The following is a 20,140-nucleotide window of genomic DNA, read 5'->3' as shown; positions in this document are numbered from 1 at the left end:
TCCTTGGTGGTTGCGTAATAATTTAGTGCAATTTCAAGGACTTGATCTCTTCCTTATAATTTAAAGTTTCTCATATATGTAGGTAACTTAATTCTTGTGATGATAAGTTGACATGTTTTAGGATAAGTTTTAGACGTGACATTTGATAATAATATAATATATTTGATTTTATTAATTCTTGATTTTCTCTTGGTTTTTTAGATCACCAAAGATATATAAATTGAGTATAAGCAATATTCAATTTCATATATAATGATGATTTACGAAGTAAGTGATATTTTTGAGTTTTAGAAAACTATTTAAAAATTATAATTTATGTCACCAAAGATATTACTGGATTGAGTCGCAGACTAGGTGAGTATCAATCACGAAGTCCCTAGGATAAAACAGTCCACCATTCTAGAATTACACCTTCAATATGGCAGTTAAATTCATTCTCAATGTGACGATTAAATCAATATGGCAGTTAAATTCATTCTCAATGTGACGATTAAACTCACTCTCAATATTGTACTATGACCATTCATAACTATGGCATAATAACCGCTCAAAAAGACAAAACACAAAAGGACTGTAGCATAATAACCACTCTAAAAACAAAGGGAATACGGCATAGGACTGCGGCATAACAACCGCTCTAAAAGCTGAAGGGACTACGGCATAACAACCGTTCTAAAACCGAAGAGGCAACAGTACAAAACCGCTTTAAAATATCGAAAGGACAACGGTACAAAACCGCTTTAAAATATCGAAGGGACATAAAGAAAGGGGAGCAGAATATAAAAGGGAGAAAATAGAAAGTAATAGAAGCAAACTCACATATGTTTTCTAACCAATGTGAGATTTTAGTATGTATAGAGTTGAAACTACAAAAAATATTTTTTTTCAATGAGAGACTTCAACACATTTTTAAATTCACACTATAACATACTTATATTAAGAGAAAGACAACTTAATGAATTTTCAAGCTCAACCACTTAATTATTTAATTGTTTCATTAAATGGTAAGTAAATATAGTTGAAAACCTAGACAAGAAAAGAAAATATTAGCTCTTGTCCTTGTCGATCTCTATCACCAAATATATCAGAGTTCTCATGGATCATAAAAGTATACAGTTCTTCATCTAGCTCTTATATATATATTAAACAACTACATATCTCTTGCGGGATTTGAATTGATAGGGATGATTCCATATTGTGATTGTGATTCATTCTTTTGCGAGTATACTAGCATCCATAACGGTGAATACTTTTATATGAATCCTTAAAGAGATATGTGTGGATCATATTTGTATATATATCACTCTTTTATATTTTTTAATGTTAGAGTATAATAAACACTCAATTGTTCAACTCATCATTTCAATTTTATTTTAATTAAATAGTCGTGATAAGAGACATAATTTAATATAAATTAATATATTTTGTCGCAAATTAATGTTTAATTTATTAATATGATACAATAATTTTTTTTTTTGAAAAATAAATAATTACGAACTTATCACATTTTGTATTTTTAGTTAAATTTGTTATCATTATAATCTATTTTTTATTATCTATCTATGTTATCATGATCATCGATCAAACCCAAATAGTATACTGTATGGTAGATAGAGTAATGTATAGTGGAAGTGGGAGAGAGAAGTTCATGAAAGAAAAGAAAAGATTGAGTGAGAAAAATTGGGTGTGGGAATATGCTCCAAGCCGCTTGATGGCAACTTACGATTTGACCTACGACAAATTTTTAGTAAACTAATCATATTATATCTACATTAATTTTTGTCATATTTAAATAAATTATAATAAAATATGATGTCGATTAAAAATTAATTTTTTTAAATGATATTTAAATTTTAAAAAAATATTTAATTTCATTAACTTATTAACTTATTAGTCTATTTAAAAATATGTTTGCCAATCATAATTTAAAAATATTAATATAAAATAAACTTTTAAGTAAATTAATAGATTATATCTAACTTTTATAAATGTTGTATTTTAGACTTAAAAAAGTCTATGACAAACAACAAATCAAACTTTAAATTTGTTGACATATTAAACTTATAGTTTACAAAACCTTACAAATAGTAGTCTATTTTCATCTCCAAGTAAAATGACAATTAATTAACACACAAAATGTGACAAAATTTGGAGTCGGTAGATAATAAATACACCATTTGTAGAAAATTTGGAGCCAATCAAGTTTCTTGTTGATTGTCACATTAACTTTTCTTTTTTTAACATTGATACGGACGATGGTCACATTGATTTGACAACATATATAACTTCCTTTCATCAATAAATCCATAAAGTGTTGCATTAGTAATTAATGAGGTTAAGTTTATAATTTTTTTTTAATTTTACTTTTTATTATTATAACTATTTTTTTAATAATTTATTTATTATAATTCAAAATAAATAATTATAATTTCAAAAAATTTAATTCCTTATTAAATAATTTGAAATATTTTTTTATAAATAATAATTTAAAATAATTGATTTATTATAAATTAAAATAGCTATATAACTAAAACATATATTTGGTTACTAAATAATTAATTTATCATAATTTAATTTAAAAATAATTAATATTCTAAAGTAGAAAATTATTTATTTATTTCAATTTAAAATGATTAAAATAGAAAAATAAATAAAAAATATCAGATTGATAAATTTTAAATTAACAAAAAAGTAAATTTAAATTGGTACTTTTAAAAAAAATATATATTTATTAAGAATGCATTTTATGTCATTTTCTATTTTAAGATTAATTAAATTACTAATTTTATTAAATATTCAATTAACTCAACAACTATCAATTATTTACAATAATTTATCAATTAATTTTAATAAATAGAGTTATAAATCTTCTAAAAACCGTTATAAAATGATTATCTATTATAATTTTAATTATTAATTAATAATATTCATTTTTTCCAATTTATTCTAAAAAAAAGTGACAACACGTGGGACATGTGAAGCATTTTATAGCAATAAGCAAGACACGATAAAATAAAAAAATAAATAAAATAAAAGGCAAGACAGTAATCATTTCATTTCCGCTGCTATTGTTGAAAAATAATTAAATATTATTGTAATCACTAAAACAATGTTTGATATTAAAAAAAAAAAAGTATAAGACAAAACATTTAATTTCCGTTTTATGAATATGATATAATAGAGATAAAATAAAATAATAAATATGATAGATACATAATATGATATAGTTAACGGTAATAAATTATAAAAAATCATGTATATCATAATAGTTTAAGTTTTCATTTTCTAGTTTGCCTTTTGTTGCATATAAATATTTTTGTTTTGTTTTGAAAATACATATATCACTATCAACCTATTTCAATTTTTTTTTACTAATTTGTTTTCTATTTTGGATTACTAACCAATAATATGAATTATGTAAATGCTATAAAAATGTATAATTCTTTTTTGAAACATATATTATTTCTATAAATAAATTGAAGTTATCAAATAAATAACGTGTGACATAAGCAGTGGTAATTATCATAAGCATATTCCACCAAATGATTTTTTTAATTTAATAAATTTGAGGTTAAGCATATCCCTTTAAATTTAATTACATTAATTTTATATAATGCAAATTTTGTACAATTATTTTTGTATTAATACTTCGTTTATCCAAAATTATATGTCATTTTCAAATTTCACATAAATAAAAAAAATATTATCAATGTTGTATAAAAAAAAATATGAGTTATTTTTATAAAATAACGTCCATTAATGATATAAGAAAGATAAATTTAAAAAATTGTGAAGGAAAAAAAAAACAAAGTAATACATAGTATAAGACTTAATAGCAAAAAAAACATTAATAATTTATTGATACCCTAAAATAATATAGTTTGAGGAGAAATTCTTGAACACTTATCTAACCATTAACAGTGAGACATAATCAATCAAATATCAAATAATTTAAAGTGATAAAAATAATTATAAAATTATAATTTGTCAAAAAAGCAAAAGAAACACATTATCATTTTCCCTCTTAACTTCATAGTATACCCTTAAACATCATTAACTTACTATATCGACAAATGAAAATTGAAGCAAGCTTTAATTCCTTCAAACATTTCTTTAAGAATACGTGTGACACCGAGTTCAATCTCCAAAAGTTAAGTTTACGTTTGATGTTGTTGTCCCAGTTTGTGATGATTTTAAAAGTTCTGAGGTATAAAAGTTACCCTTCAAAAGATTTATTTAGTTAACTATGTAAAATTAAACTCATTATATAGATTTTAAGATATAAATACATAAAATTCTTGTAAATAACCTCACTAAAACTCATTAATATACAAGTCATAGATATATAATGAAAAAATAAAATTCAAAACTTTATAGTAAAAATTAATATAAAAAAATTATACATTTACATTAATAAATTCAAAATTAATATTCAACGAATATTTGGATTTAATAAGAAGATATAGATCTAGCAAAAAACGATATGCTTCTACGACGCATCGAACCAAAATTTGAATGTTCTATTTGGAATAGATGTCTACATTTAATGAATAACAATATCTCAAATATAATTATTTTTGATAAAAAAATATGAGAAACAAAAAATAATTCCAACAACTAATATATTTCATAGTACATACAAAAACAATCATATCCACATTATTTTAACTATTGATATTTATAAATAACATATTATTAGAAATAATAAATTATTATATAATTAAAAATATCATTTAAATTATAATAAAAAGAATAAACAGTTTTATATTGACGATACGACACATACTAGAATATACATGATATTTACAAACATAAATATTTAAGAGAGAAATTCAAAAGAGCTAATATTTTGAATTGAAAATAAAAAAACTATTTTAATATTTTAGATTGTTTGGCCCAAACAAGAAGTTATCCTATAGTTTGGTGAGTAATAATTTTTTTACATTTGTCAATTTTTTCACCTTTAGTTTTGTGGCCATTATTTTAAATGAGATAAGTTAATTTTGTTTAAGTAAGAAAAATCATCTCATTATATATTTATTTTATTTTCTCTTACTTTTTTCTCACGCATTCTTTTTTGTCTTTTTCTTTTAAAAAAACATACATAGATAACTTTTATAAAGATAAAATAAAAAATATGTATCTATAAATTTTATTATGAGATTGATAAAATCACAATAAATAATCGTAGTTTTGTAAAAATTATAGAATATAATTTCTATAAAATTAGGTGGTTTTCTGTAAAATCAAACAAAAAAAATCATTTTGACTATATATACTTTCTATTTTTGTTGTATTTTTTTTATTTGTAGAATATATCGTAAATGTCACTGTAAATAATTCGTACAACCGTAAAATTTCGAATTTAAAACAAGACAAAATATTTAATTTAATAATATTATATTTATAAGATTTGAAAGACTTATTTAAGTTGTTTTATTACTTAATGATATTATTCATTTATGTATTTAACAATATTGATGCCTATCTCGCCAAAATAGACCTTCTAGAGGGCTAACTCTTATATACAACACCTAACATAAAATTGTATTGTCCAACAATTCGGCCTTAACGATCAAAAGGAAACAGAGAGCTAGGATCATCTTATGGCGTGGCATATAATTTTATTGAAACTTACATTTTTTATATATTAAATTATACCCCACTTGTGATTTTTGCACGGTCTTATTTTTTACAACGACCCATCAGAAAAGCAAAAACTAATAATTTTCATGTGTCCAAAACTGTTCTATATATATATCAACTTGTAAATTACAGCAGAAGAATGGTTGATGGGAAGTGTGCCTAACTGGATGGTTTGTTTGTTCAATATTTAAATTACGCTGATATACTCCATTATGTCTCTTTCTACATTATTCACTGAATCGGTGGCGCCAAACGCTCAACCAAGATACAACTTGAACGTAAATTATTATCATTTCCAGAGTGGAAATTGATGCTTGAATTTTTAAATTCATGATAATGATGATTATAATTGGACTCATAAGAATAGATATGTTTTATTTTAGTTTTAAAAATAAGATAAATTTAAGTCTACAAAAATTAATTATTTAATTTAATTAATTTTAAATTAAATGTATAATTTTAACTAAATTGATTTTTAGTTGATCTAATTTACAACTATTAAAAATGTTTTAGTATTAACATTAGAATCTCACAGCAAAGTAATATATTAATTTGAATGAAAAGTATACCTTTTTTGTGATTACTTTTTAAACGGTGAAATTCTCTCTCTCTCTATATATATATATATAAATAACATTGTGGAATTATAATGATTGATTATGTGTACAATGTATGAAATAATAAAAAATAAAAATAAAAATTAATTAGTAAGTATTATTAAAAACCAACAAATAATTGATTAAAACACAATAACTGTCTCAAATCTGTAAAAATTGAATTGGTTATGTTAGATGTAAGGTTTTGGAAAAACAATCTAAAATCTCATTCAAGTAATTTTCTTTATAGAAGATTCAAAAACATCTAAAAATATTTTATATAGTTTTTAATTTTTTTAATTGATTTCTAGATTTGTTTAGATTGGAAAGCCTACTTTAAAAGACAATTTTCCATTTGGGGACCCCATCAACCTTGGAACAAGATATATTCCATTTCTAGCTCATGATCAAATCCGGCCAGGCTGTTTGAGCATGATTCACGTATGAATTATAATGCACGTGGATCATAATCAACTTGTTTTCTACATATATTTATATAAAGGATGGACACTTTGTAAAGGAAAAATGATCACCACTACACAACATACCAAAATATATATTTTACAAATAAATATTTATAGAAGAATTTAATTTATATTTATTGATCGTGTAACATTTTTTATAGATAAAACGATAAATTAATTTATATACAATTATAAGAAATTTCGAGTTCAAACTTAAATATAATACTCATTTTAATAATTTTGTCATTTCTTTAAAAATATCTATATGATATGTTTTAATTAGTCGTATATATTACAAAAAAAAGTTTTATACCGTTTATGCTTAAAAACTAATCTAAAATTGTATTCATCACTCTATTTGTACACAAAATTTTCTTTCATGATTTCTCTATGGATAATGATGTTTTAACACCTACTAACACATCACAATTATTAATATATTCTCATTTTAAATTTTATGTATTTTATTAATTATTTTTTAATATTTATTCACATTTAATACATACATATATTGCTAGTCACTATTTAATACAAATATTGATATTATACTCAAAATTAAACAAAATCTTACTTCAAAATTTAGATAATTTTATCTGGTTTAAAAAAAAATTAAAATATTTTCATTTTGAATTTAGATTTTGATTCCTATTTACATTTGTATACTTGATAAACTTATTTTTATAGAATTTTAAAATGATATTTACTCTATATTTTATCTTATTTTATAGTTTTGATTTTAACATCTTGTTTATTCATTTATTTACTGAGAATGTTGTTGCATAAAATTACGATATTTTTGCTATAATAAGGAGGGAAAATCACATGAGAGCTGCACACAGAGTAGAAAACATTAGAGAGATAAAATAAAGAGAAATATTTTGGAAATCGAAGAGTGTTTGAAATTAGAGTAAAATGTCTCAAATTTTTGAGCAAAAAAATCATACTCTTTAAGTATTTTATTTTTTTTTCTTGAATTGATTAGCACTTCTATTATTTGCATTATTTTCTATATGTCAATGACTAAGCTCTTTTCTATGGTTTTTGGTGATTCTTGTGATTAAGATACTTTTGTATTATGTATTAGTTTTAAATTCTAGTTTTATTTTAGACTTTTGTTGTTTATCTCAATTAAATTGTTCTATTATTTTATTTATATATTTGGAATGACCGACCTTTGTATGCCTTAATCAATCAATTAATTAGTGACCAACTACAATTAATTAGTAAATCTATAGGATAATTCAGATTAGGATTCTTGTACGATGAAACATAGATACTAATCTTTCAATCACTTATTTTATTGGTTCTTTATGCTTTCTCTTAATTATATTTTTGTATTTTCAATTAAATAATTAATTTAAGGAAAAAAATATTACATTGAATGACAAATTTTGTTAATAGTTTTAAAGAGTGATTGATAATTGAGAAAATAAATAAGAATTCATATAAAACTAAGACGTAAGGTATTGATCATATTACAAGTGAAACTATGAACTTAGATTTATTTTCCATTAATTCAAAGTTGTGTAGTTATACACTCTCGTTATAATTTTTATGTTATCTTTACGTTTTTGTTATCACGAATCACTAATAATTTTTATTAGTCTAAATAATATAAAATCTTAATTAATTTAGTAGTTGTTAAATTAATCACATGAATACGATAATTTTATTTTATTACTTGACAAACTCGTACATTTGCGAAATTTTGCACAATATTACTCATGTGAAAAATTACATTATATAAAATGATATATCGTCACAATGCAATTTTTTTTTTTGTCTATAAAAGTAATGGTAAAATAATTGTAAACAATTACATCACTATAAATTCGAATTCAGAATATTTGTTATTTGAGGTTGAGGTAGACATTTGCATATAAGTATCCTCTATAAACATGTTTTTTAGTAACATTTGAGACATGAGAATTTTATAATTTACTGTCAATTTGTTTAAGCGATGATTTTTTTTTCATAACCCTTTTTTGGTTTACTCATTATTTTCTATATTTATAAAAAAAAATATACATAGTTCCACAAGTATATATATATATATATATATATATATATATATATATGAAAACAAATATAATGAGAGGATAATATCCCCCCTTAAAAGACAATTCAAAAACATTTCTAAAAAATTTATATTTATCTTCTACTCTTTTTTCAATTGCACTAGTGTGTTTGGAATCCACAATCTACAATATATTTTTATCTTTAAATCAAACAAATTAAAATAAAACTATATATCTTTAGTTTCTTACTTTTTTTTTTATTTAATTTCTTTCTTTAACACATAATTCTTCCGATTTTATTTATAAATAAAATTAAATAAAAAAAAACTAAATATAACAATTTTTATTGAAGGAATTTAAATATATAATAGGAAAGAAACTAGTATATAATCATATCTTCTTTTGAAAAAAAAAATCATAAACTGTTCATTGATATATATATATATCCAGACTGTTTGAGGTATGATTTACATATATAATTATAAATTGTAAGGCACTCGCGTGGATCGTAATCGACTTGTTTTTTCTCTGTTATCTTTTAATTTTTATATTAATAATCGGACTGTTTGAATTTTTTGGTGACCCAATAAACGATTATTTTAGTTGTGTAGCAACAATAGTACAGACTATATGATTTAAATTATTCGATCATAATTTTTATATTTTTTAAGTGGATAATTATATTTATGTTCTTTTATTTTTTGGTTATTGAACAACTATTAACATTGAAAAATTGTACCTTGGTCTACATAGTGAATCGGTCCATAAAAAAAACCTAATGATTGCCATTCCATGGATACACGAAAGTGACAAAGGTTCTTTGATATACATAAAAATTGTTATACTCTGTGATTAACAATTAAAATATAGACTAAATACTATCTGTGATATTTTAATTTAATTTCAGTTAACGTTTTAGTTTTTTTTTCTTTTTCAATTTGGTACTTTATTTAAATTTGAAGTGACAATTTGATCATTTATATTTTAAAATGTCAACAATGTTATCCTTATTTTTTCGCAAAAATTCAAAAAATTCATCAAAAGTTTCAAACAAAACCCATAAAATTAATTATCATCCTCAATATAATCCGATTTCATCAAATTCACAACTTAAACCTTTAAATAAATTTATATTTTCATCTCTAACAACATCAAATAAAGAATGACAAATATGAGTTTATTTGAAGATTTGAGTTACTCATTTGATGAAATTTATTTTATATTAAAGAATATAATTAATTTTATGGATTTTGTTCGAAAATTTTGATGAATTTTTGAATTTTTGTAAAAAAAAAAGATAACATTGTTGACATTTTAAAATATAAAATATCAAATTGTCACTTAAAATTTAAATAAATGACCAAATCGGAAAAAAAAAAAGATAAATAACTAAAACGTTAATTTAAATTAAGTTAAGGGACCACGAGTGATATTTAGTCTAAAGTATACTATTAATCATTTTTTATAATTATCATTAAATAAAATTTGAAAAATTTATACAAAACCTACTACAGTAATATTTTTATAAAGTGTGAAGTTGATCACTATATTATTTTAAGATATAAAAAATACAACTTTACTCATAATCGTTTTAAATATTTTGGAAAGTTTATTATAATTTTAAAAATTGAATCTATAATAAAAATAAGTATAATTTTAAAAATAACATGATTTATTATCATATAATATATCAATCATATTTCAATAATTTTTAAAAACATTTTATAAATTGTTTAATTTTTTTTTTTAAATCTTCTTCTCTCTTCCAAAATGTCTCTCCCCAGTGACTTTTTATAATCTATTTGAGAGTTTAGAAGAAGAGGAGGACTTTGAAAAATGAAAGTTTAACGTGGAAGGAAATTAGTATTTTTGAAGCAAAAGATTTTGGAAAGTCTATTTTCCTTTAAAAACATAACAAATTCTCTAAATTTGGAAACTCAAAAAATGTATAGATAAAAAGAATATTTTGAAGTATTTAAATAACTTCTTCAAATCCTTTCTATATTGTTTTATAATAATATAAAAATTAAAAATTATAAGTCTTCTTTTCATTCAATAACTTTCTTAAATAAGGTCAAATATTTATCTCTATCTCCCTTTATTCTGTCTCGCCCACCTTACAACATTCCCTTCCATCTCTCTAAATGTGAAATTATTATTTGGTATTAGAAAATGTTATTTTTCAAAGATTCTCTCCGTAAAAAACAATTATATTTAAGACAGTTTCGGCTATTAAACGTAGATATATGTCACAACAACAATAATGCCATCTTCCATTATTTCCAACTTTCATAGACAGAATGTTTTCCTTTTAGGGCAAGACTACTTATTAATAAAATCCGAAATATGGACTGCAGCGAATCGAAAACTTCAAAGAATAATTGTCTGATTTTGATCCATAAAGTTATGTCCTCGTGGATCACGCATTCATACTTTATAATACATAAAAAGCTAGTATTTATTTTACTCCATTATATGTCAGTATACGGAAACCCATTTCGAAGTTTGCGACATAACAAGAGCTGGATTTTTGCCCTGACCCATCTTATTTTATATAGAAAGACTCAAAAGATAAGTCTTATTTTATTTTACATAGAAAAACTCAAAGATAAATTCACATTTAAGATTTGAGATCACAACATAATCCGTAGATGCGGGTAATTTAGATCGGGAATATCCGCTTTGATTAAGTGCGGGTGCGAGTGTAAATTTTTTTAAATTAGTCGGGATGAAGGGAGACAAAATTCGCCTTTGCCCCGGCGTTGTCTCGCCTATATGAGATAAGACTTAGACTTTCCTTTTAACTTTTTACCTCATATATAAGAGAAATTTTTTAGCATAAAAAAGACCAATGGTGGTTTTAACTTTTAAGGTGTTCTATTGGATTACTGCGACATTGTGTTTCTTCCTCATCTTGGGGTGATGTTTTGATTTTTTTCGTTATATTGCGGTGTTCTTTGGTACATATTGATATATTAGTTTCGATTAATTGTAAAATAAATTAATAATTTTGACGTCGTCAATGTTATAACTCCGGAGGCCTGAGAATTCTAGACACCTCAAATTCATCTATATGTAGACATTGTCACATTTGTAGACAATATGTTATTTTATACTATTAACATGTGTGTTGTGAATTTGTTCACAAATTTATTCTTTTTGTTTTGATTGATTTTAAATCGTAATATTCTCAATCAATATAATTTTTATCAATTTGAATAAATTATTATTGTTACTTAGTAAAAAAAACTAGAGAAGAATGATTTAAATTCATTTTTTGTTTTAAAATTATTCTTTTACCTTTATTTTATTTAAATATAAATGATTTCTACGTTTATTTAGTTTAAATATAAATTATTATTGTTAGTAAAAAAAACTAGAGAAGAATAGTTTAAATTTATTATTTGTCTTAAAATTATTCTTTTAACTTTATTTCATTTAAATATAAATGATTTCTACGTTTATTTAATTTTTATTTAATGTTTTGTTTTGTGATTTTACCTTCTGAACATAACATTTTTTAAATTTTGTCTTTTTAATGCGATATTGATTTTCAATCTTATTAAGATGTTCGTTTTGTTCAAATTAACAAACTGATTTTAATCAATTACAAATTCAGTCGTTACATCATCAATATTACATATTCGAGCACATAAGTATTTTAATCAATTTATTATGTCGTATTTATAAGTTTATATATTATTTTAAATATTGTAAATCTGTTCATAAATTTATCATTTTATATTTTAACGATTTTAAATTTATATATTTTTTATAGATATAATCTCTTATTTAAATGAATGAATATTATTTGTTTAATAAAACATATATTTGACGATAAATAAATAGTACAGGTGAGCAGGACCTAACCAACTTTAAAACATCGGGTTAGCCTGTCTCATTTAATCTGCAAAACATCGGGTTTATATAGATACAGCTTTAAAGTATGAGAAATTGGACTAGCCAAAAATGTTTAATTAAAATTTACGTTGGCTTAGGTATAAAATCTTGTAGTAAAGTACTAGTGTAAGAGTCATAAAAAGTAAGGGAAAAAATTAAGTTTTTATTTTCAGTTTTTAATAATAATTGAATGATCATTTTAGAGTTTTTTTTTTTTTATAAAAAAAATAATCGTTCAGTATCAACTCGATATAGTCTTAAATAGAACTGGTATTAATTTGACTCGTGCAGCATAAGTTTTTTTTTTCTCGAATTTAAGAGCAAATTAGAACGAAAATACCCGATCAAAAAATTGGGCTGTGTTAGGATAATTATAAATATGTCCCAACCCATCACTTGCTGATCCATACCTATTAGTATTTTCAGTAAAAAAGAATGTCGGTTAGTGTTAATAGTATTCTTTATTTTATGTTTGAGTGACATTTTAACACCAAATTTACTGTAAGTTATTTTTTATATTTTTGATGAAATATTACTTTTAATGTGTGTTTATATATTATTAATTAATAAATATAAATTATAATAATATAATTCAGTAAAAATATCAATTCAAAAAAAAAATGACAACTTTTGGATAAAATACGAGGACCATTAATTAAAGGAAGAAACTTCAACTACACCCACCGTTATGTCTCTCATCAAATCTACCAATGTGTCTCAAAGGCAAAATCAACAATTGAGAACCAGTACGACATTACGACATTAGCATAATAAAATAGGTAGCTTTTCCTAGGCCCTAGCAAAGTAACGCATATAGTGTTTTCGAGGGCCGCATCCATTGAAAATCTTTATTTCTCGTAGTATCTTGAGCTCAATTTTATTGATGATTTTCATGAATTTGAATGTGTAGTCTATTGGGCTTTTTTATCACTCTTATTTCCACACCAATTAGAATCTAAATAGCCTATTAGGTCTTCATCTCCTTGATTTAATTCCCTTGCAAACAGAATTCCATGTTTCAATTTGTCTTGAATGTATCTCATGATTTTTTTTAACTACAATCTAGTGAGAGTGCTTGAGATTCTCCATGAATCTTCTAATAACACCCACACTATAGCAAAGATCGGGTCTTGTTGCACAAGTACCTTAGGGATCAAACAACCTGATTGAATAGAGTGGTGGCAACCAACTCCTCTTTATCTTCTTTTCTTAGCTTAGCATTGAGTTCAATTGGAGTGACAACAAGATTGCAGCCAACCATGTTGTATCTCCTCAAGAGCTCTCCACCATACTTCCTCTAATGCATTATCATCCATACTTCTTTCTCAGTGAACTTCATTACCAAAAAGTAGGTCAACTAGCCCAAGCCTCACATTTCAAACTCATTCTTTATGATTTCCTTGAATTCTTCAATTTATTTCATGTTGCTGCTAGTTACCAACAAATCATCAACATATAGGCAAAGTAAGAGCATTGTTGGTCTTCCATCTTGTATGAAACGTTTCACATAAGTCCCATATTCAACTGTGCACTTGATGAAACCAATGTTGATTAGGAATTAGTCAATTCTTTTATTCCAAGCTATTGGAGCTTGCTTTAAGCCGTATAAATAAAACGCCTTTCTCAATCTAAGCAATTTATTCTTCTTTCCATTAACCACAAATCCTGGTGGTTGAGAGACATACACTTTTTTTCAAGCAATCCATAATCCATTCAAGAATGCAGATTTGACATCAAGCTAGCACATCAGCCAGCCTCGAACACTAGACAATACTATTACTAGGCTAATTGTCTCAATCCTAGCCACTGGAGCAAACACTCAATAACAGTTTATCCCTGTCCTTTGTAAGAATCCTTTGTCAACCAATCTAGCTTGATATTTAGCAATTGACCCATTTGGATTCAACTTGAGTTTGTAGACCCATATAACTCTTATTTGCTTTTGTTTTAGAGGTAAGTCAGTCAAGTATGAGGTATAATTATTCTCAATTGCCTTGATCTATTCTATCATCGCTTCCTTCCAAGGTCATCTCTTCTTAGCTTCTTCAACATTTAAGGGTTTTGTATTTGCAAATAGAGCAAAGTGTATTAGATCTCCACTGTTATCAATTTCATTGTCATTGTATACTTCAAACTCACTTAAATGTGTTGGTTAGGGCCTTGCTCTATGAGATATGTTTGATTCTATCCTTTATTCAATTGTGTCTCCAGTACCCATATGATCATTTAGCATTGGTGCAGGAATTTGTGTATGGTGGTTGATGTTGCTGGTCTCCCGTTCCCAATCCCAGTGTTGGATTGTGTTGTTGGCTTTCTGTTTCTAGTCTCAATTTTCCTGCTCAACTATTTTCACATCTCTACTTACTACAATTTTTCTTTAGTAGGATTATACAGTTTGTATGCACCAATTAGATGATACCCAACTAAGATCATGACTTCACTCTTGTCATGCAATTTTATTCTTTTCTAGTCTGGCACATGCTTGAAACATGGAGCACCAAATGTTCTTAAGTGCCCTACAACTGATTTCTTACCACTCCAAATCTCTTATGGCTCTTTCTCAGACAACCTCTTTGTTGGACACTTATTCAAGATGTAGATAACAGTTGACGAAACATCACTCCAAAACTTATGTGGTAATTCCTTTCCCTTCGACATACTTCTAGTCATGTCTAAAATGGTTATGTTTCTTCTTTCATCCAGTCTAATATGTTGAGGTGTGTAAGAGGCAGTCGCTTCATGTTCAATCATATGTTTAACACAACATTTCTGAAACTCGTGTGATGTATACTCACCACCTCCATATGTTCGTAGCACTTTGGCAGTTTTTCCATTTTGTTTTTCAACTTTCAATTTAAAATTTTTGAACAACTCAAATGCTTCATCTTTAGTTTTGATCAAGTAAATCCACAATATTCTACTAAATTCATTAACAATTGTTATGAAGTACTTATTACCTCCCAATGATGGCACCTCAAATGGTCCACATATGTCACTATGAGCCGCTCCAAGAGAATTATTTGCTCTTGCTTGCATGTAATTTGAAAGAGTTTCTTGATTGTTTTCTTGTCATACACACATCACACACCTTCCCAGGAACATCAATCCTAGGAATCCCAATCACCATCTTCGTTGTTCCTAGTTGTTGCAAGCTTTTGAAATTCAGATGGTCAAACCTTAAATGTCATAGCCAATTCTCATCAACTGAGTTAGCTGCCTTCAAACATTGGATGTCTGCAATCTGTATGTTTATGACAAAGGTTCTGTTCTTAGAGAGAGGAACCTTTAGTATCATAAAAATTAAATAATTAAATGTGTTAATAAAATGATATTTAATTTTAAATATTAAATATTGTCTAGTCAACAACAATTAGGCAATCCCCATGTGCCATTTCATCTAAAATTAGTCATGTCACCATTTTTTTTACTAAATAAATTCATAAATGACTTTTTTAAAACTTGTTAGAATTTACAAGAGTATAAATCAAACAAAAAATAAATTACATGGATTAAAATCCAAACGAACCATATTTACAAGGAACAAAAAAACATATTTAAACCTTTAGTATATTATATGTTATAGTTTACATCAAACATATTATTCTACTGTCTTTCTATATTATTAAGACTTTTTTTTTTGTAATTGTAATCTAAATATTTAAAAACCAATCGAAAATAAAACATATCATTCAAGTTGAACTGAACCAACATGTGATTTATTTGTGGATTATATGATTTTTTTCTTTCAAAATCAATCTAAACTGCAACGCAAACACCCCAACGTAGAAAGCTATTTTTTTAAGTCACTTTCATTGTTTGTTTGTGTTCTAACTATACCAACAACATGGAGGAATATGAAGCTTGTACCTTGGGTATCCTAGTCGACTTAGAATCAAGAGAGAACATGCCAAAAGTATATGGTTACTCAACCTTAGTCATTAACTATTGGTTAATCAAAAATGTAAAATTTAGTACAAAGTTGATCTTTTACTACATACACATCAAAGAGTTGTCTAAACAATTAGATGAATTATTTTTCATCAAGTCCCTAAAAAATATAGTCATAACTGAAGTTTTTCGTACTTTATATTCAATTATCAAAGTAAATTGTGATAAAGAAAAGTCACCCATAAGATTAAATTTTGTGACTATCTTATTTTCATGTATAGAAGAAGCGCCAGATCTTAAATCCTAGTACCATCCTTAGTTTCCCACGGCACCATTATAACACAATCTTCTCGTATTATCCCTAATAATATTATCACTGAGATGTAATTGTTGTTTTGTGTAGTGCTGTTATTTTTTTTTATGTTATACAGGATTTAGGGTTGATATGTATAACATTGTTTAATGCTGATTCATATAGTTTGTATTATAATTCATATATGCATCGTGTTATCATGTTAAATCCTCCACCTTGCTTGTATAGTTTTATGCTTTCTTATTCAAATAGTCTTTCCACGTCATTTTATTATCTACATTAATAAACATCCAAGAAATATACCCCTTCAACCAAATGCCCGATGTATGTGACTAAAAGCTAAGTTAAAAAATATCATATATATTACTATAAACCATCAATTTTGTAAGTCATTTTCAATTTCGTTTCTAATTCTATTAATATTTTTAATTAGTCTTTATTTTTATCAAACATTTTTTAGTTAGATTCCTCTAGTGTTTATGATTTATCAAACATATACTAATGTGGTTTGTTAACTATCAATTACTGTTAAATTAGTCTTTATTTTTATCATAATTTATCAAAATAATCTCTATATGAATCACCAAGACCAAATCAAAATTTGGACAACATACAATCACCTTAAATTCAAAACACTTTCTAATTAAACTAGAAATGGACAAACTTTTGTTTATTCATTGTTAATTTGCCCCATTTGTTCTCTCTAAAGGGACCAACCAGAAACAATGTTGTCATCACAACTTATAACTCAAATAAGACTTAAAAATGAAAATTTTTCCCATTGTTATTTTTTTAATTATTATTTGAGTTAATGTAAGTTGTGATAATACTAATTCAGTATTATTTCTGGTACGTTAGTCAATTTGTTTAAGTATAATTAGAAAGTGTTTTGGGTTTTAGGGGTTGTATGTTGTCTAGATGGTGTTGTTAATTAATTTTATCTAACTTTTTATATTAATAATTTAACCTTTTTCTTTTTTATATTAAAATCAACCAACTCATAAATATGGGTCATCTCATTACAGTTTCGACTAACATATCTAAACGAGCAAAGTTGAACAGTTTCGACTAACACATCTAACTATCAAACCAAACTACATTTCAGGAAAAACCCGATTATTAAGAACACAAGCTAACGCTTGACACTCTATTTCAAATAGTCATATTTGAAGCAGCGTTGATGAGCAAATTCAACAATGAAAAACATAGCTTAAACATTCGTCGTAGCAGCATCATTAAATCCATCCTTAATCCAAATTGCAACCAAAATAACCTTGTTTTCTTCATATGAGTTATACGATTATTTGGTGGTTTGAGGAAATTGGAGTAACAAAAAGATCATAGATTCAACTCATTCCTTTAACAAAAATTAACAAACAATTATTAACATTGACTATTTAAAAAATAAATATTGTCTTTCATCTCTCATTGTTGCACTTAAACCCATTTCTCCTCACTTGTAACTAGAGTTCTTAATAAAGCCCGAAAGTCTCAAGCTCAAATAAATTTTTTAAAGCTCCGATCAATTATTTTTTGTGGGCTTAAGTGAGGTGCTCATAGGCCCAATGTTTTGTTAATTGAGATATTTTTTTTAAAATTTTTTTTATATTTATTTTGTTGAAAAAATTTCTCAAAAAAATCTTAATTATTTTTTTCTCGAAAAATTGTGAGCAAAATCAAAAAAGTATTTTTCTAAAAAAAATAATTCTTTTTCTCGAATAAAAATGTTTCGAGAAAAATTGAAAATCTATTTTTTTAAAAAAAATAAAATTGAAATTTTTATTAAAAAAATATTAATTTTTATTTAAAAGTGGGTCCATAGGCCCATGTAAGCTCACAAAATTTTAAAGACTTTTTGGAAGCCTTTTAAACAATGAAACTTTTCGCCACTCTAATACGTAGACTATGACCAATAATTAATGGACTTGTGAAATTGACCGTTCTACATGTAATTCACGCCGTAGTTCACTTGTAATACCCAAAATGTGGTTTCCTCCATCTTGCATGTTGATTATTGTCTATGAAGTCCGAAAGTGTAGTGCGGGTGCAGGTGAGATACGACACAAATACATAAGATTTAGGATATACAATAAGGCTTTGATACATTAGTAAAAACATTATTAAAAAAATTATATATATATAAAATATTTATAAAAAAGACTTAATTGTAGTTTTAATCCCTTGATTCATCTTATATTTTATGATTCATCTTATATTTTAGTAGAGTATAAATTAATGTTATAATTACAAATTTGTGAAATACACGTCAAAGTGTAGCTTGCTAATTTAAGTCAACTAAAAAAGAGTGGGTGCAAGTTAGTAAATACGAAAGGAACTTACTAACTTACCTCTACTCACCTTTTAATAGGTGCAAATTAACTAGATATTATTAAAAAAATTGTCAAATACTCTTGAAGGTGTAAATTGCTAATTGAACCCCCAAAAAAATAAGTGGAGGTAAAGTACTAATCATCAATAGGCAAACACTACTAAAAACTGTATCAATGATCTTAACGTAGTAATCAAAACGATTAATAAATAGGAAAAGAATATTTGCATATCTTGTTTGAAAAGAAAATATCTTAGTTTGGGTTTAATATAATATAACCCTTTCATTTAATATGCCACGGGAAATTAAATTCTATGGCTAGCTCAAAAAACTGGTTCAATGTAAACAACACAGAACATATCTTAATCTAATATTATTGGGAAAAGCCCAATGCTAATTCAAGTAGCAAGCTAGTTGCTTAAGTTTTTAGTATTAGCTAATAACAAATTAAGTATTATATTATCGTTGACGTGATCCTAGTAAACCGGTACAGCATGGAATTGTTTCTAGTAAAAAAATACAACCACATGCGTAAGGTGCAAGACATAGTGTATTTAAGGGCATCACCATGAGCTTCAATTCCACACAACACAAGCTAGAACTCAAACTAATCATAAATCACACCATGTCTTTCATCATAAAATGTGTGATATTCTTTGCGTTGACACTCTCCTTACAAGTCGTAGTTTCATTAGCTTCATTACATTTTCAACACCCACTCGACCCTTTAACCAAAGAAGAATTTTCAATTGTCCAAACCGTAGTTCTACACAAATATCCCACCTCAAAAAATAGAATTTCTTTCCACTATATTGGCCTAGATGACCCCGACAAAGATGTTGTCTTAAAATATGAAACAAAACCAACTCTTATAACAATCCCTCGTAAATCCTTTGTCATTGCTATAATCAATAGCCAAAGCCATGAAATAGTAATTGATTTAAGGTTAAGGAGCATTGTCTCCGACAAAGTTTACACGGGATTTG

At 25.5% G+C, this 20,140-nt stretch overlaps 1 protein-coding gene across 1 annotated transcript in view; it reads left to right on the top strand.

Annotated features, from left to right (window-relative positions):
* The first annotated feature begins 19,728 nt into the window (after positions 1-19,728).
* The window catches only part of LOC101491487 (primary amine oxidase), a 3,591-nt gene continuing 3,179 nt past the window's right edge, over positions 19,729-20,140 (top strand). The window contains exon 1 of the mRNA XM_073363914.1: positions 19,729-20,135. Coding sequence (XP_073220015.1) covers positions 19,780-20,135 — 356 coding nt within the window. The 5' untranslated portion in view covers positions 19,729-19,779. The remainder of the gene's footprint in view (positions 20,136-20,140) is intronic.

Source organism: Cicer arietinum, chromosome 7, assembly GCF_000331145.2.
Source record: "Cicer arietinum cultivar CDC Frontier isolate Library 1 chromosome 7, Cicar.CDCFrontier_v2.0, whole genome shotgun sequence".
NCBI classification, from domain to species: Eukaryota; Viridiplantae; Streptophyta; class Magnoliopsida; order Fabales; family Fabaceae; genus Cicer; species Cicer arietinum.
This window is presented reverse-complemented; position numbering and strand designations above follow the sequence as displayed.